This window comes from Pelodiscus sinensis, chromosome 5 (genome assembly GCF_052426305.1).
Source record: "Pelodiscus sinensis isolate ZL-2025 chromosome 5, ASM5242630v1, whole genome shotgun sequence".
In the NCBI taxonomy this organism is placed as follows: domain Eukaryota; kingdom Metazoa; phylum Chordata; order Testudines; family Trionychidae; genus Pelodiscus; species Pelodiscus sinensis.
The window spans coordinates 51,525,964-51,553,936 of NC_143056.1; the positions used below are offsets into that span (position 1 = coordinate 51,525,964).

A 27,973-nucleotide genomic window follows, 5' to 3' on the forward strand; every position below is an offset into this window, starting at 1 on the left:
TTACCATCCAGCAGATTCCCTAGGCTCCTGTAGTTGAGAGTGAAATGAAAACTGATTTATCTGAAAGTACAATTTATGTAATCATCAACTTGGTAACTATGTTCCTGTTACAGCTTAGGGTCCTTTCAACAAAGTAATTCTAGACATTTCATAAAATGTTGTGCTCATTCTATGAAGAGCTTGACACACATTTTTTTTCAACTGGATACTGCGCCTGTTTTGAAATTAAACTTTCCCCTGATAGGAAACTAGAAATCACTCATGCTTCCAAGGGGTGCTCATGATACAAACTAGGCATCATTTTTAAAAAGGTGCACATTTAAAATATGCTGATGTTTATAAACAATCCTTCAGTCTCATAAAGATAGTTACTATCCATCAGCTGAAAAGCGCACATGCAACATACACAGATCATGCACAATTCTCTGTGCACAGTAGAATTCGATGAAAAAGATTTTAAATGATTAAAAAAATGTGGTGACGACAATTTTTAGAAATTGCATATACCAGTCTATAACTCTCAGTATCTGGGCATGTAGGCATGTATACTGCAATTTATCATGACTACAGACAGAAGGTGCATATCACAACCTCAGTAACAAATACAAAACACTCTCAGAGAAGTTACACAAAAAAATCACAAATAATTCATTTTAACTCATGTTAAAATGAACTGATATTCTGCCTGATATTTTTCTGTTCAGTTAAACTTATGTATCTATATTTCTATGTCTATATTTATTTCTCAATTTAGTAACAAGATTACCTTCCATACAAATGAATTTCCAAAAATAACACGCAACTGAATTAGGAAGTGGGTTGCATATAATTTTCCCCATTAATAATGGAGTTCTAAGACATATTAGATCAGTCGGTAGTTTATAGAAGCATGTACCCAAAAAAAGCTTTCATTGCAAGTTGTTTTATAAAATCAGCTGTAGCAAAAGTAAATGTTCTAAGTTCCGTAAGACTTTCAAAACAAAATAAATATTTATAAAAGTTCTCTAGGCAAGTTCATTTACCAGATGATATTTCTCTATATAGGCCATCTGCACCATCTTGTGGAGTAGAATGGTAAAGAAATAAACCTCTTGAAAACTCAAACTGATACCAAGATCTATTTTAAAACTTAAAAAATAGTATAAAATATTTACATTTCAGAATAGATAGAATCAAACAACAATAATTTGTTAATTTCATAAAACATCCAAACAGCAAGATAGCAGCCACTTCCTATCATCACAATTTAGTGTTATAAGAATGTGTCTTTGTAGATGGAATGAAAGAACAGAAGAAGTTGTGCCCATTAACGCTCATGATATCATCTACTTTTTTTTGTTAGTTTCTAACTTGCTACATGACTATTCATTGTTTAAGTTTTTTCAGTTACAGACTAGCATGGCTGTCTTTCTGAAACATAAGATTTGTGTATATGATAATTAAAGAACAAACTTCAGGTATTCTTATGCTAGAAAGTGATGAAAAAGAAAATCAGTGACAAAACTTAGATCTGATTTATGACTTTTTTTTTCATTAAGAGAAAGAGCTTACACAAAAAGTATGAAATTACAAACTTCTGAAAAATAGCCCTGCATAACTCAATTACCAGTATCTTAATAACCAGAGCCACATTTTAAATGTTAAATGTTTAAAAAGGTCCTGCAACATCAAAACTCCCAACCATTCACAATAAATCTTAGATTTTGATTAAGGATTTGCACTAAATCTAAGAATAAACTGCAATTGTACTTTCAATGGTAAAAATGAAATTTATTCTCTTACCAGTACATCATGCACTAAGGCCTGATATGTCCAAGTATGGTGTAGAGGAGTTGCTATATCTATGTTTCTGTCAACAAGGACTAACAAAGGCCTTTGGAAGCTGTAAATAAAAGACACTGTGTCAGTAACACTTTATACACATTCAGAAGAGTCTCTCAGACTCTTCAGAAATATCAGATAGCATTTGGAGTTTTCTACACTGCCGGTCTCCTTAAAATCATACTGAGACCTTAGTGGTTCAGCAGTCAAATTAGCAATCAACATTACTACAGTACATATTCAAATTTAAACAATATGATAGGGGAAAGCGGCGAGGAGTCCTGTGGCACCTTATAGACTAACTTAAGCGTAGGAGAATAAGCTTTCGTGGGCAAAGACGCACTTCGTCAGATGCATCTGATGAAGTGGGTCTTTGCCCACGAAAGCTTATTCTCCTACACTTCAGTTAGTCTATAAGGTACCACAGGACTCCTAGTCTGAATCTGCAAAAGTGGCGAGGAGTCCTGTGGCACCTTATAGACTAACTGAAGATGCATCTGACGAAGTGGGTCTTTGCCCAAGAAAGCTTATTCTCCTACACTTCAGTTAGTCTAATAGGTGCCACAGGACTCCTCGCCACTTTTGCAGATTCAGACTAACACGGCTACCCCTCTGATACTACGATAGGGGAAGTATTCAGTTTACATATATTATTCCTCACATCAAAATGACTGACCACGTATTATGATTTTATCAGTTACAACTGGTTAACATATTAAATAATCAGAATACTTTTACTAATTAAATCACACTGTTTTAATGCCATGTACTGCAAAGTGGCACAGGAGACACATTAAAGAGCCACTTGCAGCTCAGGAGCCTGAGTATCACTGCTTTAAATATTATTGTGCAAATTGTGCATACTACTGTGCTGAATTTACAACTTTAGAGATTTAGTCTTAGGATAAAATGACTGAGATAATTCACAAACATAAGATTCAGACAAAAAAAATTCAGCAATATTAAAAAAAAAAGACCAAGTTAAATTAATATTCTAATAATCCATTTAAAATCCCAAAGATATATAAAGCTTCATTTTTCAAAGCAAAAACCAAATCCTAAAAGATAGGTATTAAAAAGAAACTTTCTGTATAGGCAGATTATTTCATAATTTTCTATTACAGAGTATATTTCACCTTTCTCTGAAGCATGTTGAGGCTGTCCACTGCTAAAAATTGGATACTGATTAGACAGACTAGTGGTCTGATGTGATAAATCAACTCTCACACTCTGTACTAACTAAAGAGCTACCACACACAATTGTTAAATCCAAATCAAATATCCAGTAACAACCAGCCTTGTTAGTTAATAGCTTAGTCGCAGGGATTGATGACTGATTATTGAATAGAGGCTGTAATGGTATCAACCGGTTATAATCACCATCTACCAATGGACAATAAATATTCAGGATGATTATATTAGATTAATCAGTGGCTTCTGAAACCACTGACTCATCCACAGAAAGAAAGCGGTGAAGTGAATGGATAAAAAGATTTCTAGCCCCCACACTCCATAAAGGAACTCACATCTGCAGTCTCTCTCAGGGGGCCATGACATCAACTCTCCTGTTTGATTTATATATGAAGCCAAAAAGGCTGTGTCTAGAGTGCATCCCTTTTCCGTAAAAGGAATGCAAATTAGACACATTGCAATTGCAAATGAAGCGGGGATTTAAATCCCCCTGCTTCATTTGCATAAATGTGGCTGCCGCTTTTTTCCGGGTCGGAGCTTTGCCAGAAAAAAGCACCAGTCTAGATGCGGATCTTTCGAAAGATCCCTTATTCATCTTAAAATAAGGAATAAAGGATCTTTCGGAAAAGGCTTTATTTTCCGAAAGATCCGCGTCTAGACTGGTGCTTTTTTCCGGCAATGCTCCGAGCTGGAAAAAAGCGGCAGCCATGTTTATTCAAATGAAGCAGGGGGGATTTAAATCCCCGCTTCATTTGCAATTGTGATGTGTCTAATTTGCATCCCTTTTACGGAAAAGGGATGCAGTCTAGACACAGCCAAAGAGTGTATGACTTTTACTCATACATTGTCAAAATGGTTATACTCAAGCTCTCAGACTAAAATTATCAAAAGTGCTTAGGTAGATTTAAACTCCTAAACAGGTGTTTGTTCCTATTTCTGAAAAGGAGACTTCAGCACCTTTCACATCCTTTTCAACAATGTAAGTGATGTAACAGTCATTATTTCCAAACAAAAAGCAAAAGAACGTAAGAATAGCCATATTGGGTCAGACCAATGGCCCATCCAGCCCAGTATCCTGTCTGCTGACAGTGGCCAATGCCAGGTGCCCCAGAGGGAGTGAACCAAACAGGTAATGATCAAGCAATCTCTCTCCTGCCATCCGTCTCCAACCCCTGACAAACAGAGGCTAGGGACACCATTCCTTACCCATCCTGGCTAAATGTCATTAATGGACTTAAATTCGTGGAGGTTATCTAGTTCTCTTTTAAACCCTGTTATAGTCCTAGTCTTCAAGAGGCAAGGAGTTCCACAGATTGACTATGCACTGTGTGAAGAAGAACTTCCTTTTATTTGTTTTAAACCTGCTGCCCGTTCATTTCATTTAGTGGTCCCTAGTTGTTATATATTGAAATAAGTAAATAACTTTTCCCTATTTTCTCCATACCATTCATGATTTTATATACCTTTATCATATCCACCTTAGTCTCCTCTTCTCCAAGCTGAAAAGTTCTAGTCTCTTTAATCTCTCCTCATATGGGACCCATTCCAAAACACTCATCATTTTAGTTGCCCTTCTCTGAACTTTTTCTAATGCCTGTATATCTCTTTTGAGATGAGGAGACCACATCTGTACACATCTGTATTTTCAGATGTAGGCGTATTATGGATTCATATAAGAGCAGTAAGATATTCTCCACCTTATTCTCTATCCCTTTTTTAATGGTTCCCAACATCCCGTTTGCTTTTTTGACTGCTGCTGCACACTAAGTGGACGTCTTCAGAGAACTATCCACGATGACTCCAAGATCTCTTTCCTGATTAGCTGTAGCTAAATTAGCGCCAATCATGCTATATGTATAGTTGAGGTTATTTTTTCCAGTATGCATTACCTTACATTTATTCACATTACATTTCATTTGCCATTTTGTTGCCCAATCACTTAGTTTTGTGAGAACTTTTAGAAGTTCTTCACCGATTGTGTAGCACTGGAATTGGAATTTTGTAACTAATAAGTCAGTTATAATAAAGGTACGTTATAACAAAAGGTTTGTATTAAACTTAAATACAAGATGTAGGCCTCAGACAGGGCTAGGCAGCTTTGTTAACTTCGCTCCAGCTCTGTTTGATGTTAGCATGTTAAAGTGAAAGGATGGAATATTGTAATATATTGTGATGTTAGTGTTAAAAAGAAGTTTAATGTTGAAAGACTTTGTAAAAGTGGCTAGAAATACCCCTTTGTTCCATGCTGCAATTCTGTAAACTTATTGTTTGTGTGAATATGAGAGACAATGTTTTAGGAGAGATAAGTGTGAAGGCCACTGCGTGTCCAAATGGTCAGAGGAGGGGCTGGAAAGTCAGTCAGGCACCAAACAAATCATCAATTAAGTTGAATACTTTGAAGATGGAAATTGGACCGGAGCAGAATCAACTAACCCTGACGTTAATGGCAACCTCCCTTTGACAGGGAACCAATAACAACTTTCACAAGAAGGGCAACACCCCGGAGGAGTTGTCAATATATGACTGTGAGAACAACTTCTTCCTGATAAGCACATGTCCTAGGAAAATTGATTGTGATGCTGAATGACTGATTAAGGCCTGATGAGGCAAAATGCATAGAATTGCATGAAAGGAAAGTCCTATAAAGGATGGGGTGTCTTGTATGATTCTTCGGATTCTGTCCTGCTAAGATCAAGACCAAGAGGGGCATCAGTCCGGACTGACACGAACCCGGCTCCTTCCTTGCACCCAACCTATCTGGCCAACAGGTTGGGCTGAGCAACAGATTGGTAACTATTCCATCAGCAGGATGTGTGTTTGTGTGTAAATGCATATGCTACTTTGTTATATTGTCAATAAATGTGGCTTATCCCCCTGAAAAAGATCCTGTGTGCTTCTTTTAAACATAACATCTGCTCTGGTCTTAAACTATCTTGAGCAGTTTAGTATGGTCTGCAAATTTGCCACCTCACTGTTTATCCCTTTTCTCCAGATAATTTATGAATAAGCTGAATAGGATTGGTCCTAGGACTGACCCTTGGAGAACACCACTAGTTACCCCTCTCCATTCTGAAAATTTACAATTTATTCCTACCCTTTGTTTCCGGTCTTTTAACCAGTTCTCAATCCATGAAAGGATCTTCCCTCTTATCCCATGACAACTTAATTTACATAAGAGCCTTTGGTGAGGGACCTTGTCAAAGGCTTTCTGGAAATCGAAGTACACTATATCCACTGGATCCCCCTTGTCCACATATTTGTTGACCCCTTCAAAGAACTCTAATAGGATTAGTAAGACATGATTTCACTTTACAGAATCCATGTTGACTTTTGTCCAACAATTTATGTTCTTCTTGTGTCTGACAATTATATTCTTTACTATTGTTTCTACTAATTTGCCTGGTACTGACGTTAGACTTACCGGTCTGTAATTGCCAGGATTGCCTCTAGTGGATTGGCATTACATTAGCTATCTTCCAGTCATTGGGTGAAGAATCTGTTTTAAAGGACAGGTTACAAACCATAGCTAATAGTTCTGCAATTTCACATTTGAGTTCTTTCAGAACTCTTAGGTGAATGCCATCTGGTTCCGGTGACTTGTTACTCTTAAGTTTATCAATTAATTCCAAAACCTCATCTAACACTTCAATCTGTGACAATTCCTCAGATTTGTCACCTACAAAAGATGGATCACGTTTGGGAATCTCCCTAACATCCTCAGCCATAAAGACTGAAGCAAAGAATTCATTTAGTTTCTCCGCAATGACTTTATCATCTTTATCACTGGTTGTTTAGCAGGCTTCTTGTTTCTGATTTACTTAAAAACATTTTGTTATTACCTATTGAATTTTTGGCTAGCTGTTCTTCAAATTCCTTTTTGGTTTTTCTTATTAAATTTTTATACTTAATTTGGCAGTGTTTATGCAACTTTCTATTTTCCTCAGTAGGATTTTACTTCCACTTTTTGAAAGATGCCTTTTTATCTCTCACTTATTCTTTTACATGGTTGTTAAGCCACGGTGTCTCTTTTTTAGTTCTTTTACTATGTTTTTTAATTTGGGGTATACATTTAAGTTGGGCCTCCATTCTTTTACATGGTTGTTAAGCCACGGTGTCTCTTTTTTAGTTCTTTTACTATGTTTTTTAATTTGGGGTATACATTTAAGTTGGGCCTCCATTATGGTATCTTTGAAAAGTGTCCATGCAGCTTGCAGGGATTTTACTTTAGTCACTGTACCTTTTAATTTCTGTTTAACTAACCTCCTCATTTTTGCATAGCTCCCTTTCTGAAATTAAATGCCACAGTGTTGGGCTGCTGAGGTGTTCTTCCTACCACAAATGTTAAATGTTCTTATATTATGATCACTAATTCTAAGTGATATAGTTACCTCTCGGACCAGATTCTGTGCTCCGCTCAGGACTAAATCAAGACTTGCCTCTCCTGTTGTGGATTCCTGTACCAGCTGCTCCAAGAAGCAGTCATTCAAGGGATCAAGAAATTTTGTGTCTGCATTTTGTCCTGAGGTGACACGTACTTAGTCAATATGGGGATAATGGAAATCTCCAACTATTACTGAGTTCTTTATTTTCATACCTTCCCTAATCTCTCTTATGTGTGTTAGGAGCAAGACACAAGAAGTCATTCTTCTGCTCTACTCTGAACTGATTAGGCCTCTGTTGGAGTACTGTGTCCCGTTCTGGGCACCACATTTCAAGAAAGATGTGGAAAAATTGGAGAAGGTCCAGAGAAGAGCAACAAGAATGATTAAAGGTCTAGAGGATATGAGCTATGAAGGAAGACTGAGAGAATTTGGCTTGTTTAGTTTAGAAAGGAGAAGACTGAGAGGGGACATGATAGCGGTTTTCAAGCACCTAAAAGAGTGTTATAAGGAGGAGGGAGAAAAAATTATTTTCCTTGCCCTCTGAGGATAGGACAAGAAGCAATGGGCTTAAACTGAAGCAACGAAAGTTTAGGTTGCACATTAGGAAAAATTTACTAACTGTCAGGGTGGTTAAACATTGGAATAAGTTGCCTAGGAAGGTTGTGGAATCTCCATCTCTGGAGATATTTAAGAGCAAGCTACATAGACATCTATCAGGGATGGCCTAGATGAGTATTTCTTAAACTTTTTAAGACTGAGAAACACCTAGGATTTTTTGTTGAGAAGAGAAAAAAAGGTGGGGGGGGAGAAGGGTAGGGGAGAAAGTTATTGAGAAAAAAAGGCGCCTGCCCCTTTAAGGGCGGTCATTTTGAACTCTGTTCTCCGCAGCGCAAACAGTTTGAGAAACACTAGTCTAGATGGTACTGGGTTCTGCCGTGAGGGCAGGGGACTGGACTAAGTGACCTCTCGAAGTCGCTTCCTGTTTTAGTGTTCTTTGATTCTACTAGGTGTGCAAGGCTTTTTTAAAACTAACATAACCATTCAAAGCACAGGACTTGGTAGTGATGAAGGACTTCAACTATCCAGGTATCTGTTGGGAAAATAATACAGAGGGACACTGATTATCCATCAAGTTCTTGGAATGCATTGGAGACAATTTTTTTTTTCACAAGGTGGAGAAAGTTACTAGGGCAAAGGCTATGCTAGATCTGATTTTGACAAATAAGGAGGAATTGGCAGAGATTTTGAAAGTGAAAGGTAGCTTGAGTGAAAGCGATCATGAAATGATAAGAGTTCAAGAACAAACCACATCAAACCAACTTGACAGCTTTCTTTGATAGGAAAGCAAGCTTTGTGGATTGGGGGGGAAGTAGTAGAGATGGTACATCTACATTTTAGTAAGGCTTTTGATACAGTCTCTCATGACCTTTTCATTAACAAACTAGGAACATATAACCTAGAAGGAGCTATTATAAAGTGAGTTATATAACTGGCTGGATAACTGTTCCCAGACAATAGTTATATCTGTGGTTCACAGTCATGCTGGAAGGGCATAACAAGTGCGGTTCCACAGGGATCAGTTCTGGAATCTGTTCTGTTCAATATCTTTATTAATATTGGAGATAATGGCAGAGAGATAGAAGTTCTGAGGATGACAACACGATGGGCTGGGCTGTAAATACTTTGTAGGATAGTAAATCAAAATTCTCTGGACAAACTGATCTGAAGTAAACAGGATGAAATTCAGTAAGGAGAGATGCAAAGTACTCTACTTAGAAGAAACAGTGGGTTGCATGTATAAAAACATCTTAGTAAGGAATACTGCAAAAGGGATCATAGTGGACCACAAGCTCAATATGAGTGACACTATTGTAAAAAAGTAAACATCATTCTCAGATGTCTTAAAACTACTGTAAGAAAGAAACTAGAAGCAATTCTGCTTGAAACCACACTGATTAAGCCTCAAACTGGATTAGTGTGTCCAATTCTGGGCATGTCAGGAAAGATGTGGACAAACTGGAAAAAGTTCAAAGAGCAAGAAAAATTATTAAAAGTCTAGAAAACGTGCCCTATGAGGGAAGATTGAAAGACTTGGGTTTGTTTAGTCTAGAAAAGTCATACTAAGAGGCACTTGATAACAGTTTTCAAATATCTAAAAGGTTGTTACAAGGAGGAGGGAGAATTACCTCTGATGATAGGACAAGAAGAAATGGCTTAAACTACAGCAAGGAAGCTTTAGGTTGGACATTAAAAAAGCTTCCTGTCAAGGAGATTGAACACTGGAATAAATTGACTACAGAGGTTGTGGAATCTCCATCGTTGAAGATTTTTAAGGGCTGGGCAAACACCTGTCAAGGATAGTGTTTGGTCCTACCATAAGTGCAGGGAATTGGATTTGACCTCGAGGTCTCTTCTAGCCCTATGATTCTATTTTATGCAAGATGCTAATGTGAGTTGTTATAAAAAAAGATTACAATTTACGAATATGATTATCGTACTTGCATGTACTCATCATTTGATATGTGAAATTAGGAACACTGTCTATGTAGCTATTACAAATGTGTTTACACCTGGGGAACAGGTAGGCAAAAGACTGTCAGTCTACATGGCTGGCTGAGAAGGGCCATTAGGGAGAACAATAAATTTTGCTGAACTCCCACTGGGGAGCCTTCCTGAGGAGATGACAATCTCTGACTTATGGCTATTACGACACAGTGGGGTCATATGACCACGTCATCTGGTACTCCGTCTTGGAATACCAGTGTTTTTCCACAGAAAGGCACGGGAACCAATCTTGAAGACAATGGGGTCTTGCCATATGTTAAAACTACTTAAGGCAGAGGAGTGACCTCACCAAGGTTCTTCGCTGCTTCCCCACCAAAAGGAGACTCTTGGAGACACCTGAGGAACAAGGACTGAACAGGAAGGAAGCATTGGACCCAGCCTAGAGAGATTTCTAGCCTATGAATGGAACACCTGGCATTTCAAAGCTGAAAGCCAGCACAGTTTGCCCCTTAATATGCAGACTGCATAAATCATCATTTAGGGTGAGGATTTGCTATTCAGATCTTATCTGTGTTGTATACTGATCCTACTTTGAATGTTTTATTTATCTGAGAAGGTAATCTGTTTTGATCTGTTTGCTTTCCTTTATAGCAGGGGTTGCCAACCAGTTAGACATGAAGAACCAAAAGAGCTGTGGATAGTAGAGCAAGGAGCCACACATCTCTCCCCCACAGCCAGGCACCCCCAGCTCTCCCCACTCTAACTCAATGCTTTCCCTCTCCCACCACAGCCAGGCACTCCCAGACTCCTCCCATTCTAACCCAGTGCCTGGGTCTCACTGGAGCTGCCACCCCCACAGCCACACACTTCTCCCTCCAGGAACTGGGGTGCGTGCACAAAACAGGCATGCATCTCCAAACGAACCGTAACCCTGAGAGCCAAATTTCTGTGAGCAAAGAGCCTCATGTGGCTCAAGAGCCACAGGTTGGCCACCTCTGCTTTATAGTCACTTAAGATCTATCTTTTGTAGTTACTAAATTTGTTATTGTCTAAAATCAATGTGCATGGAAGTCATAACTAGGGGCAAAAATTATGTATATTCCTCTCCAAATTAAGGGAGAAGCTGAATTTCACAAGATTCACTGTGGAATGCAAAATGATGTAATTTTGAATTGGGTTGAGCAACTAGATAATTCTTTAGCTAAAGCTTGCCCATGAAGAGCTGATCTCAGAATTTGCACATCGCTGAAACTGGGAGTGACTCGTATGTGTGCTGGAGGGGGCTTGAGAGCCTGTTACTACAGCACAGTGTACAGGGAACCCAAGATGGAGGGAAGGGGGGGGGAGGGGTCAGGCAGGCTCAGTAATACCTCAGTTCCTAGGAAAGGAGGGAACCCACTACATTATTTTTCCTAATATTTCTGAAGACTTCATAAAAGCAAGATACTCTAAGGCACAAACCATGTCTCTGTATGTGCCTGTACAATGTCTAGCTCAAGAGACTCCCAAGCTCACTAGGACCCTTTAGTGTTAATGCAATAAATACATAAAAATAATGAAAAATACAGTAGCACACTACCTGAATTGTCCAGCCCCAAGCGTATCGCCTGTGAAAAGACTGTTTCTGGCATCTCTTAGGTTCTCTCGGAGTTTCTTATCTAGTTTCTAAAAAATGTAAAGTATCTTTTTACACACCTGTGAGATTAGCGATTATCTCAACCATTTTATACAATAGACAACATTTAAGACAGATGTGAGCTTTTACTGATGTCAAGACAACAATTTTCTAAATTTTAGTATTTCTGTTACTCATGCCACAGCTTAAGTCACACTAATTTTTGACACATTTATCTTACTTGCCATATTGCTATCTTAACAGTTCCGGGCAAATTCCTGATTTTACTACTAATCCAAAACCATCTTCAGTGGAGATTCTCTCTCTAAGCACATATTAGTTAGGTTTAAAAAAAGTGTAGAGAGTCATGCAGTTTTCAAAGTCAGACACTTGAAAGTTAGAAAATGCTGGATTTAAGATTACCCATGCAAACTGAATTCTGCCTCCTTTGTGTCCAACTTGTGCACTGCATGAAGCAGGGCTCCTGTGGAAAAAAATGTGATTATGTAATTAAAGACTGTATTATAATGCACATGTACAAGAAGAAGAATTAAGTTTGCATGGACAACTGTAAATATGGCATTTTCCAGCTTTCAAACAGGGTATGTGTTCCCACTACAGCCTGCTACTTTGTATTTACAATGTTATTGTTTTGGCATTCTGCCAAAAAATAGTCCTATGGACAGGAAATGAGAGAAAAGAAATGCTGATTTTTAATAGTTTCTCTTTCAACAAAAGCTGAATGAAAGGAATTTCGTGGGACAAACAAAAGGCAATTCTCTAGCCTGAGACCTGTTTTCTGTTACAAATATTAAAGATCTGCTACTGTAAATAATTGGGAAACTTAATAAATTATGTTAATAGGCTGATTTTTTCCATAGACTTTTCATAAGCCAAATGCAGATACAATCTTTTACCACAATTTTATCATTTATAATAATGTGTCTAATTAGGTCATATAAACCATATTTAAACAGGGATATTGTAGTTCAAATTAAAGTTATATTAGCTTAAAGGGACAAATCTTTTCCATTACTAAGCAATATTTCAGCGAATGAAGGCAGCTTTCTCTAAAGTTATCAACAAAGCAATAATCTACTGTACTTATTCTCCAATTACTTTGTTTACTATTAGCTCATTCCCCAATTTACACACACAAGAGCACTTCATTCTATGATCACTGCACAAATTCTGCTGGATCCCGAGAGCCAAACAAACTCATAAAAACTATAACCATGAACTAAAAGGTATGACTACAATTATTTACACATACATTTTACAAAATTCTAACTACTGTCTGAAACAGTAGCCAGGGATATATTCCTTGAGTGCTGTATCTAGTGGAAAAGGAGACAATGAGGGTCTGTTTGGGCTAGAGAGAGACATGTGCACCTCCACTCATCAGAACCTGTTTTCAAAAACATCTCTGGATGTGTGACACATGGCAGGGCTCTTTGGAAGAAAAACCAAGAAGGAGAACCTAGACATTTTCTTTCCGTTTTCTTTCTGATATTATAGTCACATTTGTAAAATACAGAAATAAAAAGCTAATAGGATATTTATTTTTAAAAATCAGATATTTGATGTTTAAAATTCTTACCACTGCCACCATTTCTGCTGCAGTTCCTCTTGAACATCTGATTATAGGAATAGCCCCTATTAAAAGATACATTTACTTCCATTTACATTACAATTTCCAGGTCATAAATAATTATACTGCATAGTTGTGGTTTTAATTTTTTTAAAGCAACTGATCTGGGTGTCAATTTTTCAAAATACACTGTCTGGGGTGGGCAATAATTTTACAGGGAGGCCACTTAATGAATTTTGGTAGGTAGCCGCAGGTTAGTTCCATTCCCAGAAGGTGCAGGGCTGAGAACTAGCCTTCCCCCAGAGTTTTCTGGGGCCAAAGGCTTTGAATTAAAAACACAGCAAAGGGCTCGCGGCTCTCAGCCCTGCCACTACTAGGCTGCCTGGCATTGCTGCCAGCATAGCATCACAACCAGGAGTTGAGAGCCATTTAAATAGGATCTGGCTGCCTGAGCCATCACCTAAAAATTCGGTATAATCGGCAGCAAGATATAAACAGAAAGCTGCCAGATGCAGTCTGAAGGCCAGATAAAAGTTTTAGGAGAGTTGGATCACAAAATGGTTTATATCAATACATTTAAACAAAGTATTATAAAATCACAGTAAGAATGATAAATATTTAAAACCATGTTAAAAATGTATACTAGCAGTACATTGAAAAATCTATTAAACAACTAATAGTCTAGTAGCACCTTAAAACTAACAAAACATGTAGTGGTATCATGAGTTTTCGTGGGCGCAACATCTGTGTCATCTGAAGAAGTGGGTTGCATTCACGAAAGCTCATGATGTCATCTATATATTTAGTTAGTCTTTAAGATGCTACTAGACCATTTGTTGTTTTTAAAGTTTTTCCTATTACAGACTATCCTTCTGTAGCAGTACATTGAGAGTCATAGGGACTGTTACCTAAAATATTTAAAAAACTCAAACAGTTCTCTTACTATTCCACATGCTACTATTAAAAGTTAAGAATTTTTACATTATTTATGTTGATCATTTACTTTTTTCATTTCTCTCTCATTAGACAATCAAATAGATTAGTCAATTTTGCTTTTGCGTAGTTGTTTTTGCTTTTGGGTCACAGGGTCTCTTCTGTTATAACAATACAGCAAGAGCTGGGCTACAAACTCACTGCAGGGGAATATTTATTTTTCATTTGGATTTTCAGGCTTCACCTGTACTACAGTGAATTTTTAAATACAGGTTACTTGAAATGTTGAATTTTTAAGGGATTCTACTAGATACACTTTACTTCTTGCCACAAACTAGAGCATTCAACAGGTTCAAAGGATCTTCCTAATTCTGAGTGCCCCGGGGACTGCTAAACTCTCCTCATCAAGAAAGTTGCAGTTTTAAGGCAGTGAAAAGGGAAGTAAGTCTGAGAACTGTCAATTTAGCACATCAGGGCTTGTAATTTTATACATATTAAATGTTACGCATGCAGTTGCTATTAAAATGGACATGTACACCCTTCAACAATATATCTGATAGTTATCTTGTATGTTATTTAACAAAATTACTGCATATTAGCAAATATTCAGACAGACAATCTCTCAAAATTTCAGAATAAGGGAGATTTTAAATTGTTGGTTGTCATCAAGATTGGCTGTCTATCATGGCAAAAATGACCATCATTTTATTATAAGCAAAACAGAAGCCAGGAAACATAATATTTTATTTTATAATATGAATGATTTATAATATTTAACTAATATTTTCATAAAATTAAAAACACTCCATGATCAAGCTAGTTATGGTGTTATCACGAATTTTTACAAAAAATATAAAGGGTGTGAATTTCAAGTGTGTTCATCAGGCACCCAGCTCTTTTCCTACTATGCAATTTCCTGAATGAAGCACTGAGGCAGAAGCATTTTTACTGCTGACCTAAAAAGCAGCAGATTTGTGCCGACAATAAGCACTTTTGAAAAGTCCACCTTAAAAGTTATGGTTTGTATCAGAGGTTATGACTATGATATACAGAGAGGTTTAGAAATAGTTAAAAGTTGTTGTGAGCAAGGTTCCTTGTAAGCTGCACACCCAGGCACACAGCCCTTTTCTGAGCCCCATACAGAGGTTCAGAGCTCACCATGCAGGTAGTGAACTCAGCTGATTGGCTGGGGAAGGGGTGAGGCAGGGCACTCGCCCTCTCAGAGGAGTAGGAGCAGCAGCAGCTGCTGCTGCTACCTGCTATAAATGGAGAAGCTGGCTCCAGCCTCTACTCTAGAGCTGGGCAAAAGATGATCTGAAGGCTGGATCCGGCCATGAAAGCCTCAGCTAGCTCCTTGCCCGCCCTGCACCTGCTCAGCACTCTGGAAAGGTGAATTCAGGGCCATGTAAATGTTTCTGAATGCTGAAAGCCTAGAGTGAGGAGAGACAAGCTTCTCATGCTGCCCCTGCCCCAAGTAGCTCCCACTGAACAGTTTCAACCAATAGCAGCTGCCTGTTTGCAGAACAGTCAGCATGTGATGTGCCCCTCCTCCCTTGGGCTCACAGCATTTAGCTTAGAGCAATAAACATGGCTCCTGCAGCTCACCTGAGCGCGTACAGAGGCTGAAGGACAGGGACCCTGGATAAGGAACATGATGGGCTGCTGGCTGAAAGGCCGTATCTCTAGAACCCCCAAGCCTTTCCTCCCCCAACCCTCTGCCCTCTTCTTTCCTCCTACCCAGCATAACCCAAACCTTCTGCACCCCTGCTCCAGTCCCCATACACCTTCCCAGACACTGCATAACCTCATACACCTCCTCCCCAGGTCACAAACCCCTCTCAGATCTTGCACCCCAATCTGCTATCACTGGTCATAGTCCAAATCCCTGCACCAGATCACAACCCCCTCCCAGGCCCTGCACCCATTCCTTAGCCCAGTCCACTGACCCAGGTCATGATCCCCTACTTCACCCAAATCCCCTCCCACATACCACACCCCAATCCCTTACCCCAACCTGCCTTCTGCACTCAACCTTTATCCTAGACCCCCGTACCTCCTCCATTAATAAAATGAAAGAGTGTGGCCCTCAATCACTTACCAAATTCTTGGAGTGGACCCTCATCAAAAATTATTGCCACCCCTGTGTTAAGATTCTTTTAACAGAAGTGTTTTGAGTATTGCGGATATCTAAAACTCTGCTCTTAATGACTTTTTAAAATTCTGCGTTACTAATTAACACATAGTAAACTGTATTGTATTAAGGCCAGATCTTTGCTAACCGGTAGAGTCTTGCTCTTAGAGTCAGAAGTCGCAAGTACTAGGTGTGATGCTAGCTGTTTTGTAGGATGAAACCTTATTTGCAAGATCTTTGAAACATGTTAGAGTACACATGAACTCCAAGTCTCAGAGGGGTAGTTGTGTTAGTCTGTAACTAAAAAAAAACCATAAACAACAATGGACCTGTAGCAATTTAAGCCACTATCCACTTTAGCCCAGGGTAGTGTTAATTTTATTTTTATTTAATTTCAAATTAAACAATCATAAGCATTGCTCCTTGTTAATTATCCTTTCTTCCGCAGCTATAGACTATTTAAAATACGTATTTATATCTATAGTTTTTGTTTGTACTGGTGGGTGCACATCCACATACCACCTCAATATTGAAGTTGCACATAAAAAATTTCAACCCTCCCAAAAGAAATTTCAAACTGCCCAAGGATGGAAAATCTTAACGGGAATGCTGGTTGTGAGCTAGGACTTTGATTTAAAAGAATATCTAGTTTTCAGTGAACAATATTAAACCAACACCTCATGATTCCTAAAGCACCTTTCATCCAAAGATCTCAAAACTAAATTTTTCAGACACTAAGACTCCACTCTTATATCAGGTGGGAATTACTCCCTATTCAACACTTTTTTCAGAGCAACACAGGGGTTTAGTGACAGACCATAACTTACATATCAAGCACAATCCACAAATCTTGCATTGACCCTACTTCCTCTCCTGTGATGCATATGTGGAAGTTTAGAGTCTTACTATATGTAATTGAAAATGCTGTTCCCTGTAAGAGACCTGCAAACTGAGAAATATACCAGACCGTATAAACTTACCAAGTGTAACAAAAAAGCAGAAGAGACTGTCAACCACAGTGTCCATAATGGCCTCCATTTCAGTGTCTGTTATATCTGGTCTGTTAATGGCTGAAATATTGTAAAACAGAGGGGGAAAATGGACTTACAGTCTAAAGCAATCTCTATAATATACAAAATTCGCAGAGAGGAAATCTCTTACAGTAGCTAAACAGAAATTATTAGTCATCAACACTGAATAAGTGACCAAAGAAAGAAAGCCGTGATAAAGGCCCCACATAATGTTTCCATCCTGCTGTGAATTTTTCTTAAAATCACGAACAATGGAAAAAAACAAATAAGAAATTAGTTTTACTGGTTAGATCAAACCAATATTCTTCAATCTCCTTCTACATCTCTCAACCAGACCTGACATTGTAAGTATTGTAACTATGAGGAGATGGAAAATCAAGCCAATATGTTGTGGTGATTATGGACTAACATCCACTTGGAAACCAATTTTCCGAGGTGGAAGCCACTGTGTCATCTAGAGAATAAAAATTCAGTATTTGTATAACTATTACACCGTGTTATTTTATATATGAAGGAAGTTCCAACTAAATGGTCTGTAACATATATAATAATTTCTCCATTAATACTTTAAAAACATTTTACTATCAATTGCAATCTGCATGGCAATTTTCTGATCCAGGGATAATTATGATGTGTTTTTATATACGTATGGAGATACACATATACACAAGTTTAAAACACAAATAAACCTTCCCTATAGTTGCTCTACAGTAGAAGTAATAACATTTAACTTTAACTATTATTTCTGGTTCTAATATAAACTATTAGACAAGCCAGGCTATCAAGTTCTGTTCTGTTTGTTTAGGATACTGTGGTAACCATCCTCATTTTGCACAACTAACCAAAGTTGGTTATGTGTATATTTTTTTTGGTGGGAGAGAAAAAGATGAAGTTAGTTTATTCTTGAGCATAATATCTTAATAGAAATCTATGAATATTACAGCATTTGAATTTTGAAAAACGTATTTGTTTAAAAATTAAACAAAAACTTGGGTGGATCTATGCTAACAAGCTGTCAGGGAAAAAGTATGTACTGACTGGGTCATTACTTAGATGACCCGAAGTATCTCTGTCATAATTATAAAACTCTCTTCTCTTATATTTTCAACCTCCTTAGAAGATCACTTGGTACAAGGAAAAAGCAAAGCTAAAATATCTGCATCTCAGATTTTTAGGTGCTTCTGTTCCAAAAAGTGATGTTCTTTGTAACTAATACTAGAATAAATATGCAGCATGCACATGTTAACAAAACTAATTAAAAATGACTCTCTATATTCCAATACTCCACATCTTTGAGAAGAGTCATGTAAGTTGATGGGAAAGCATCTCCCATTTACGAACTCAGCAAAGATACCACAGTAAATTGACCTAAGATATGTCAACTCCAGCTACATTATTCATGTTACAGGAATAGGGTATCTTAGCTCGACTTACCCCAGCAGTGAAGACAAGCCCAGGTTGTCTATGGAAGGAGTTATTCAAGAATACCTGTTCCTGAATAACTCCATATATAAATAAGCCCTGTGAGAGTGTACAAACCTATATTCTAAAACCTCAACATTAGATGTTGCTATTTGGAGCACTAATTTCAAATGTATTTATTTATTTTTAGAAATGTTCAATAGTTTTTAAAATATCTAAATTTGAGACAAGTACTTTTCTGTCATTTAAGCCCTCCCACATATTTACACTCAAGATCAGAATAAACAAGTGGTTAAAGCATTGGATTTAAGATCCTATTAATATGTATCTGTATGATTTCTGAATCCTACTTCTAGAACATGTTTGTGAGGTCAGATTAACTCATAATAGACGTCTCTTCTGGGCTTAAAACAGATTAAAAAAATTTAGATTTATATATCGGCTAAATTGAAAATCTTCAATTACAGAACAGAATTTGTTTAAGATTATCATTAGACATTTTGATTTCAGAGTAAGATTACATTTTCAATTATAACAAATGTTACATAAATGAAATTTTACCTACCACGATATGAGATGAGCTCCTTATTTTGATTGCACAATATAAACATATCATCTTCCAAAGTAATAAAATTGAGATATTGATCGAAGACCTACAAATTAAAGGACAAAAAAATGTGGTAACTTCATGGAGTTTAGTTCCACCAATGGCTTTTACTCAAGATGGTCAGGAATCCAAACCCATCATTGGGATGACCCTAAATCGTTGACAAGCAAGGAGAGGAAAATAGAGGTGAATGACTAACTGGCCTGTTCTGTACACTACTGTGAAGCTCTAATACTCGAGGTATCAGAGACAGGATAATGGTCTAGCTGGATAACTGGTCTGACCCAGAATGGCAGTTCATATGAAAATCATTACAATACGCTAAAAATAAATTGTGAAGCTGTCTTGTCTTACATATATACATATTAATGACCTATTAGAGCTTTAATCTGAAACCGAACAATAATCAATTTCTATCTATAGTAACTACAGCATAATTTATAAGGTATGATATTCAAATAAAGAAACTGAGTAAGATACAACTACAGCTGAATTATCTTAGAGGATGATGTTCAGAACAATTAAGAGAAAACACGTTTTAAATACTTCTATTTATTAGTAAAAACTATAATATAAAGATTTGGCTTTACCCTTTGTTGAAATGCTTAGCACTCAATCTGGCTGAGTTGAAAGATGTTCAGCTTCACAAAATGATGAAATAATTTCAACATTACCATGAGCTTGTTCTACAACACCTTTTGTTTATTCACATGGTCAGAAAAAAAATACAATACACAAATATCTGTGTAATGCATAAAAGGGCGGAAACAGATACTGGAGCACAAAGCCTATGTAGATAAATGAATTTATATGAACTGAGGCTGTGCCCTGGGGAGTTTACTGGTATTTCTTATTTGAGCTGAAGTAAAAATGAGATAACTTTCCCACTCTCCAATAGTAAACTATAAAAATAAGATGATAAAGTGAATAATGTAATCTGAAATTAAAAAAAAATTCTTCAGAAATATACAACTTCAATATGTCTGCTGCACATGTAACAAAGATGTTGGAGTATCTAGAAGATGTCAGTCTTTACTCTTAAGTTTCCTAGTCTTATAATTTAGCAGACAATTTTAAATAGCATTTGTACATAGACTGCCTAATCTAGTGGCACATTCTCCATTTGCAACAAAGATTGCAATCACAAGTTATGTATGTCAGTTTGGGAGCAGAAAAATGGAGCTAAAAGGATATATAATATTAGGACAGCCCAAATGAAATCAACATTTACTTTTCATTACCAGGGCTCGCCGCAGTTCGGCGAGCCCTGCTCGCCAGCAGTGCTGTCTGGCTATCTGCGCATGCGCAGATCGCCTGAACCCGGCTCTTCCGGGTTGCAATCTACTCGCCATGGGTGAGTAGATTGCATTATTTGTCGAGCCCTGTTCATTACAGTTTTAATGCTAAATGCTTTGTGAAACATTAAAACCCAAAGCAAACACAGAGTGTTTGAAAGAGAAGGTCCTTTAATATCAAAGCCTACAGAAAATTTCTTACCTTTGCTACTTGTGTTACTGCACTAGCCCCTAGGGCAGCATTTGCAATATCTTCCAGTTTACTTCTTGAAATGGCAGATATAAAATTTAAATAATATGATTCATAAAGCTGATTTCGAAGATCCTGAAAGGAAAAATTTGTAGCTTTTACTCTGAATAGGTACTAAAGAATATCTTGCTAAAAACAAAGTTATTTCTTAAAAATCTGAGTCTTTATTATGTAGTGTTCTAGTTATCATTGAAATTAAATGACTCTAGTGTGCTTAGATGACTGTGGACACATAAAAACACTGTACTGCATATTAACTGAGATTGCTATGAAATTAAAGAAATAAAGTTCTTAAGTTTGCTTTAAAAATAATATATTTTCAGGTAAGTAGGAAAAAAGCCCTAATGAAAAAAGACATGAATGTTGTGTGCAAAGGATGTATAGTTAAGAAAATGTAATAAAATAAAAGGCTTCAGTAAAAACACAAAACAAAAACAAAAAACAACTTGTCTTAATAAAAAGCAATCACAAATCTTCTCATTGTCTGCAGATAACCAAGAAGGGGAAAAAAGTAAAACAGGAAGACCTTGGAGAAAGAGAAGTATCAAAGTAACTACTTCAAATTTAGGTTTTTACTAAAGGTATTAATTTAGTTAAAGCACAGAAAGAGCTATGAATCTGAAGATTCTTTATCAAAACCACACCAATTTTGAAGAGATAAACCAGGATGAAAGAACTATTCTCTGGTTTGGTCCATCTATGAGTGATCATATACTCACATACGTGTTACTCTATTGCTCTCTCTCAAAATTCTGGGAATTCTTAAAACAGTTTCACAAATAACAATTTGGATACAACAGTATTTTTATAATAAAGAATTTCTCTTTGTGGCAAATATTAATGTATGGAGTATGTTAAAATTTGAGAAAAGGTGCACTCAAACTCACATAAATGTACTGTAATATGGACTTAAACTTAAAAGTGTACAAAGTAGCTACCTGGCACATTCTGTCAATATTTTCTTCTGTTGGCATTACGAAGTATATTGCTGGAACATCTGGAATAGGATCTCGATCAGAATGCAAAAGCCTAAAGGAAAAAATCAAAACTAAATTAGCTTTCTAGTTACTGTTACTACTATTCTTATTCTCTCAAAACTATGAACATCAGAAAACAAATGCTTTGGATGATCTAAATTTCTAGAATTCCTCATTACGTCTTATGAAGCTTGATTTAAGCAATATTCACACACGCAATTGTAAATTATTTCAAAAATTAAAAAAAAATTACTTTCTAGACAAACAATAATGTAACAATTAAAGAGATTCAGGGTAGTAGATGGACACTGCTAAGCTCTCTCGCCCTCTGCTATGGAGGGTAAGTAGTAACTGAGAGATGTTAGGGCGCACTTAGTCCTTTATGAGAGCCAGAAGGAAATGCAAGCCACATATGATGCATGCACATCCTTAATATACCCTTGACAAAAATATCCTCTCTCGTAAACATGCAAACTTGCAGTGGGATCAATGGGGATAAATACCTGAAGAAGAATATTGAGTTATTTTATTTTAAAGTATTTATTTGAGAGGCAGCTCATCTTCAACTGTGTAGTAAATTCTTCTGACTAGTTTTGATAACTTTGCTCATCCTTTAGCCACAATACTCCACTGATTTTGAGCAGAGGTAAGAAAGGAATATTCAGTTAAAATTTTAAGAGCATCTTTGAACTTTGTGTACCGATTCAATAGATTTTGTATGTAATTTCTTAGAATATAAACATCTGGAGTTTTTATATATGGTTTGAAGTATAAACAAACAGATATAACAAAAGTATTCACAAAGTACTCACAAATGCAAGGTGATGCCCATGTCTCTCAGCTCTTTCACTGATAGCAAAGGAGAGATGATATCTTGGCCAAATCTGTCATAAATGAGAACCTATAAAGCACAGAATAGAAAACTGTAAAATATTTATTAATATGAAAATTTAATTAGAAGTTGTGATTTCTTCCATTCCTATCATTACTGTTTACTAAAGAGACAATAAAGCAGGACAACACTCTAAGTGATCAGAAAAAAAAATAGAGACATCTTGCTAGAATCAGTGCTTCATGACAGTCAAACAGGAAAGTAAGTATTGTGACATGCAAAGTGTCACAAAAAGAGGAACTCCACTGACCTGAAAAAGAGAAAAAACTGAGGAAAAAAAGAAGGAAAATACCATTTGGGGGAATTAAAATTATTCCAGAAATGCCATAATGAAAAAAACAGCAAAGCAGCAATCATGGGCTCTAACTGAATTAGATTTCCTATTTAAACAATTCATGTCTAATAGGTTTTCCTAGAACTTTATTTAAATACTGTCTACCTTAGGATGCTGCACTTTTAAACATGTATCTTTTTCATCAACTAAAATGTGTAATTTTCCATATTAACAGCGCACAGGATAAAAACCCTTATAGAGGAAGAGAATTAAAGTACAAAAACAGCACAAAGACTATTAACAACACAAAGGAAAAGAGCATAGCCACTGTTTAAAAATAACTAAGTAGTCTACTTAGGTTGCTCAGTTTTTCTTGTTCACATCTTAATTATGTTTGTCTCTGGAAATGTGGCATTAAAGAGGTATATTTTTGTAACAAAATCTTCAGAGGATAATTGGTGAAAGTAATCAAACTGTGCACAAAACTAAAACTAAAACTTTAAAAAAGGAAACAAACACTTTCAATGATGTGTTACTATCTCGTCCCCATCTGTTCTTTTGCTTCAGTACTATAGTTTGTTTTCAAATGTAAAGAAATTAAATTATTTTAATAATTTAAAGTGTCAGCTCAATGTAAAGATAAAGTGCCTATAAAGATTACTTTTCTCAAGGCACGAAAAGTGTCAGAAATTGCAGATTACTACTACAATATGTCAGAAATATGTCTGATGTTTACCGAACAGTTGCAAGTTTTTTACCTCCAATTGGTTAAAATCTGATCATCTAACCTTTTGGACGTGCTTCAGAATAAGACAAATAGGTTATCTTACCTTCCATACAGGCTCTCCTGTGCTGTTTTTAATAGGAGGAACATTAAAATTCAACATACGCTTCAAGGCCACTGAAAAATAGTGAGATTAGAATATCCAATTACTACTGTGCTAGTTTTACTTTTTAACTTCATAACTGTTAAGACAAAATATGTACTGTTGAGACAAAATATGTTTCCAAAGATGATAGGTACTTTGGGAGGTTAGTTCAGTACTGGTTTTGACCAAAGGTCCAAAGCAAGACAACACAATCTGCATGTTTCCCCCAAAGACTCACTGACTTTAAAGTCACAAGGGACTATCAGGATCATCTAATATGACCTCCTGCACATGAAGTCCTCAAATCATGATTTAAACACTTCCACCAAAATCCAGAAAATCCACCATTTACACTAATTTAAACCTGCAAATGACCAATACCTCATGCTGCAGAGAAAGGGGAAATCCCCCCAGGGTCTCTGCTAATCTGACCTGTGGGAAAAATTCCTTCTCAATCCTAAATATAGCATGAAAACATGGGCAAGACCCACCAGCCAGACACTTAGGAAAAAATTATCTGCAGTAACTCAGAGTCCTCTCCAACAAGTGTCCCATCACCAGCCTTACAATCTTTGAGTTAAGTCAAGAATAATAGCTCTCAACACGAAACTATTAAGTTCTATTAAGTTCAAATAGCTATTGCTGACAGAAAATTAAAAAAGAGTCTTTAAACCTGAAAATAGAATTTATTTTTCTTATCAATGGGACAAAATGTAACGTAGTGACAATTTAGTTTATTAAAATATCTGCCAGAATGTTTCCTATACCTCAGCTCAATTCTGTCCAGTAGACCTCTAGATTCCCAGGCTCTTAGCAAGTTTGCATCTTTTCAGAAGGAAAATTATTTTTCTATCATTTCCTATAGCAGGAAGAACACAAAACATAGGGCCGAAACGTTTCTGAAGACTAACTCACAAACAGATGGTGGGCACTGCCATACTGAAAAGTGGGAGCATACCTGAATGTGTACGCTTTTAAAGAACATAAGAATGGCCATACTGGGTCAGACCAAAGGTCCATCTAGCCCAGTAGCCTGTCTGCTGATAGTGGCCAGTGCCAGGTGCCCCAGAGGGGGTGGACCAAAGACAATGATCAAGAAAACTGTCTCCTGCCATCCTTCTCCAGCCTTTGACAAACAGAGGCCAGGGGCACCATTCCTTACCCCTGGCTAATACAGGCAGTCCCCGACTTACGCGGATCCGACTTATGTCGGATCCGCACTTACGAACGGAGCTTTCTCGCCCCGGAAGTCGGGGCGAGAAAGCCCCGTTGATAAGCTGCTCCGGTGCCCCTGGTCTGCTGGAGACCGTCTCCAGCAGACCAGGGGCACCGGGCGGGTTCCCGCGCTTCTGAGGCTTTGCCAGAGCAAAGCCTCAGAAGCGCGGGAACCGCTGCTGCTGCCCCTTGAGACCCGGTGCCTGTGGTCTGCTGGGGACGGCCCCCAGCAGACCACAGGCACCCGGACTGAAGCCGCAGCCGCGGGGGGGTCCCGCGCCTCTGAGGCTTTGCCAGAGCAAAGCCTCAGAGGCGCGGCACCCCGCTGCCGCTGCGGCTCTGCTCCCCGTGTCCCTGGTCTGCTGGGGGGGGGGGGCGCAGCTAGTGTGCTCCCCCCCCCCCCAGCAGACCAGGCTTTTGTTTTGGACTCTGGGGCAGAGCAGCTGGGGCGCTGCCGATTGGTCCTGCAGCGCCCGTGGGCACTACTGGACCAACCCGGCAGCACCCCAGCTGCTCTGCCCCAGGTCCTGATTCAGCCGCTGCTGGTCAGTTTCAGCAGCGGCTGAATCAGGACGTCTGGGGCAGAGCAGATGGGGTGCTGCTGGGTTGGTCCAGTAGCACCCCAGCTGCTCTGCCCCAGGCGTCCCCAAGTCAGCTTCTGCTGAAACTGACCAGCGCTGACTACAGGAAGCCCCAGGCAGAGTTGCTCTGCCCCGGGCTTCCTGGAATCAGCTGCTGATCAGTTTCAGCAGCAGCTGACTTGGGGACGCCTGGGGTTCTTAAGTTGATTCTGTATGTAAGTCAGAACTGGCGGTCAGTTTCAGCAGTGTCTGAATCTGGATGCCAGTTCCGACTTACATACAGATTCAACTTAAGAACAAACCTACAGTCCCTATCTTGTACGTAACCCGGGGACTGCCTGTAGTCTTTTATTGACCTAACCTCCATGAATTTATCTAGCTCTTTTTTAAACTCTCTTATAGTCCTAGCCTTCACAGCCTCCTCTGGCAAGGAGTTCAAGTTGACTATGCGCTGTGTGAAGAAGAACTTTCTTTTATTAGTTTTAAACCTGCTACCCATTATTTTCATTAGTTCTTATATTATGAGAACAAGTAAATAACTTTTCTTTATTCACTCTCTCCACACCACTCATGATTTTATATTCCTCTATCATATCCCCTCTCAGTCTCTTCTTTTCTAAACTGAAAAGTCCCAGTCTCTTTAGCCTCTCCTCATATGGGACCCATTCCAAACTCCTAATCATTTTAGAAAAGGTTCAGAAAAGAGCAACTAATACCAAAATATCTTTTTTGAGGTGAGGAGACCATATCTATACACAGTACTCAGGCATATTATTCACATAGCTGAAGTTGCATACCTTAGGTAGACTTACTGAAGTGGTACAGATTTAGCCTAAGAAAAAAGTTGATGCATTAGCCCTATTATCAATAGTAGTCTCCCTAATGTTCATCCTATTTAACTTCATTTTTTTCCCTATCTCCTTGACTCTCCAGGACTCATATACTTCCCAGGTGTTTTGTTTAATGCTAATAGCAAATACATGCACCAAAGACTCATATTTCTGTCTTCACACCTTGTTTTCAGTCTGCTCTTGTTACAGAGTCACAACAAAGAGAAACAGTTTCCAGAAGTCAACAAATGTACTAACCACTTTCTTTTGCATAATTTGTGCCATCTCACCCATTCACTTGTCTACTTAGTTTGCAACAGGAAAGCCAAAGTCTGGGGATTTTGTTGCCCTGGGCTCTATGTAATTATGATTTTTTACATTCCAGAAGTCTCTGCAGTGCAGTCCTCTATCACAGTAATGGTTCCAGAAAGCCCATTCTCAACTATTTCCAGACATTCTACTCGCCCGGATCGAGTAGGACTAGTCAGGTGAGCGCCAACTCGCAGCAGAGTTGGGGCCTCTTCTAGGAGAGCGGATCTGGGGCAGGCGGAACTCAGTGGGGCGCTAGGGGCTTGACGAGGTGGGTCAGCTGATGGCCAGTGGCTGGGGCTTCTGGGCGAAGTCGTGCGAGAGCCCCCCCCCCCGCGGGCGGGGCTTCAAAGGGGTGGGTGGAGCAAGAGTTGACAGGCCCCCCCGCAAGAGGAACGCACGGACGGGGAGGGGGCGCTTGTTACAGGCCCCGCGCTGCTACCCTTTGCCCGCGGGAGGGTGAGTGAATCCCGTGCTCCCGCGGCCGGAGCGCTGGGCAGCACAGCTACCAGCCGCTGCACATCTTCCTGTAGCCGCAGCCAGGTGCGGCCCCGAGTCTCCTGCTCACGCCCCCGGGCTGGGGCGGCAGCTGCGGCGCGAGCCTCCCGTGACACGGCTGCGCGGCAGGACTAGACAGGAGAGCGCCTCACCTGTCTGCTTCTCCCGGATCCCGGCCGCCATCTTCACGGCCAGCCCCGCCCACTTTCGCGTACGCACCAGCCGGCGACGTGGCGCGTCTCCTCAGTCGAAGCAGAGCGGGGGGCGGGGACAATTGGCGCGCCGCAGCGTCACGCGCCGTGCCCTGCCCCTGAACAGCAAGCAGAGCCAAGGGGCGGGGCTTGGCGGCGGTAGCTTCTGCGACTGGATGGTTAGTGAAAAATTATGTGACGTAAGCACTACCGATAAATAGGACTTGTGCGCAGCGGGTGTTAGGTAGTTAAATACTTTTGAACACCTTCACTGTAGGCATTTCAGATCTGCCACCGTGCTCCTGTTACTACGGGAGCTGCTACACTAGGAGTGGCCAATAATTTTTGATCGGGGTGAGCCTGCCAAGAATTGGCACACTCTTCAATTATATTAATGGAGGAAGTGCCGGAGGACCACCAAGGTGCAGGAGGAGGTAGAGGATCCAGGAGGGGATATGAATGCAAGAGGGGCTTCTGACTTGTGCAGGAAGGAGTGTATGGTGTTAGAGGGGGTTGAGCCCTAGGGCAGGCAAGCAGGAGGGTGTGCAGGTGGGCTGTGACCT

At 38.8% G+C, this 27,973-nt stretch overlaps 1 protein-coding gene across 2 annotated transcripts in view; it reads right to left on the reverse strand.

The window, feature by feature from the left end:
* SCFD1 (sec1 family domain containing 1) overlaps positions 1-27,517 on the reverse strand; it is a 105,336-nt gene extending 77,819 nt beyond the window's left edge. The window contains exons 1-10 of one of the 2 annotated variants that reach the window (XM_075926991.2): positions 27,372-27,517; positions 23,748-23,818; positions 22,564-22,652; positions 21,713-21,803; positions 20,727-20,849; positions 19,188-19,275; positions 17,150-17,239; positions 13,115-13,170; positions 11,479-11,564; positions 1,783-1,882 (exon numbers count right to left, since the gene is read on the reverse strand). In XM_075926991.2, the coding sequence (XP_075783106.1) occupies positions 1,783-1,882; positions 11,479-11,564; positions 13,115-13,170; positions 17,150-17,239; positions 19,188-19,275; positions 20,727-20,849; positions 21,713-21,803; positions 22,564-22,652; positions 23,748-23,818; positions 27,372-27,402 (825 nt within the window). In that variant the 5' untranslated portion in view covers positions 27,403-27,517. The remainder of the gene's footprint in view (positions 1-1,782; positions 1,883-11,478; positions 11,565-13,114; positions 13,171-17,149; positions 17,240-19,187; positions 19,276-20,726; positions 20,850-21,712; positions 21,804-22,563; positions 22,653-23,747; positions 23,819-27,371) is intronic. The other variant, XM_075926990.2, reaches the window with a different exon arrangement.
* Between the last annotated feature and the right edge of the window lie 456 nt (positions 27,518-27,973).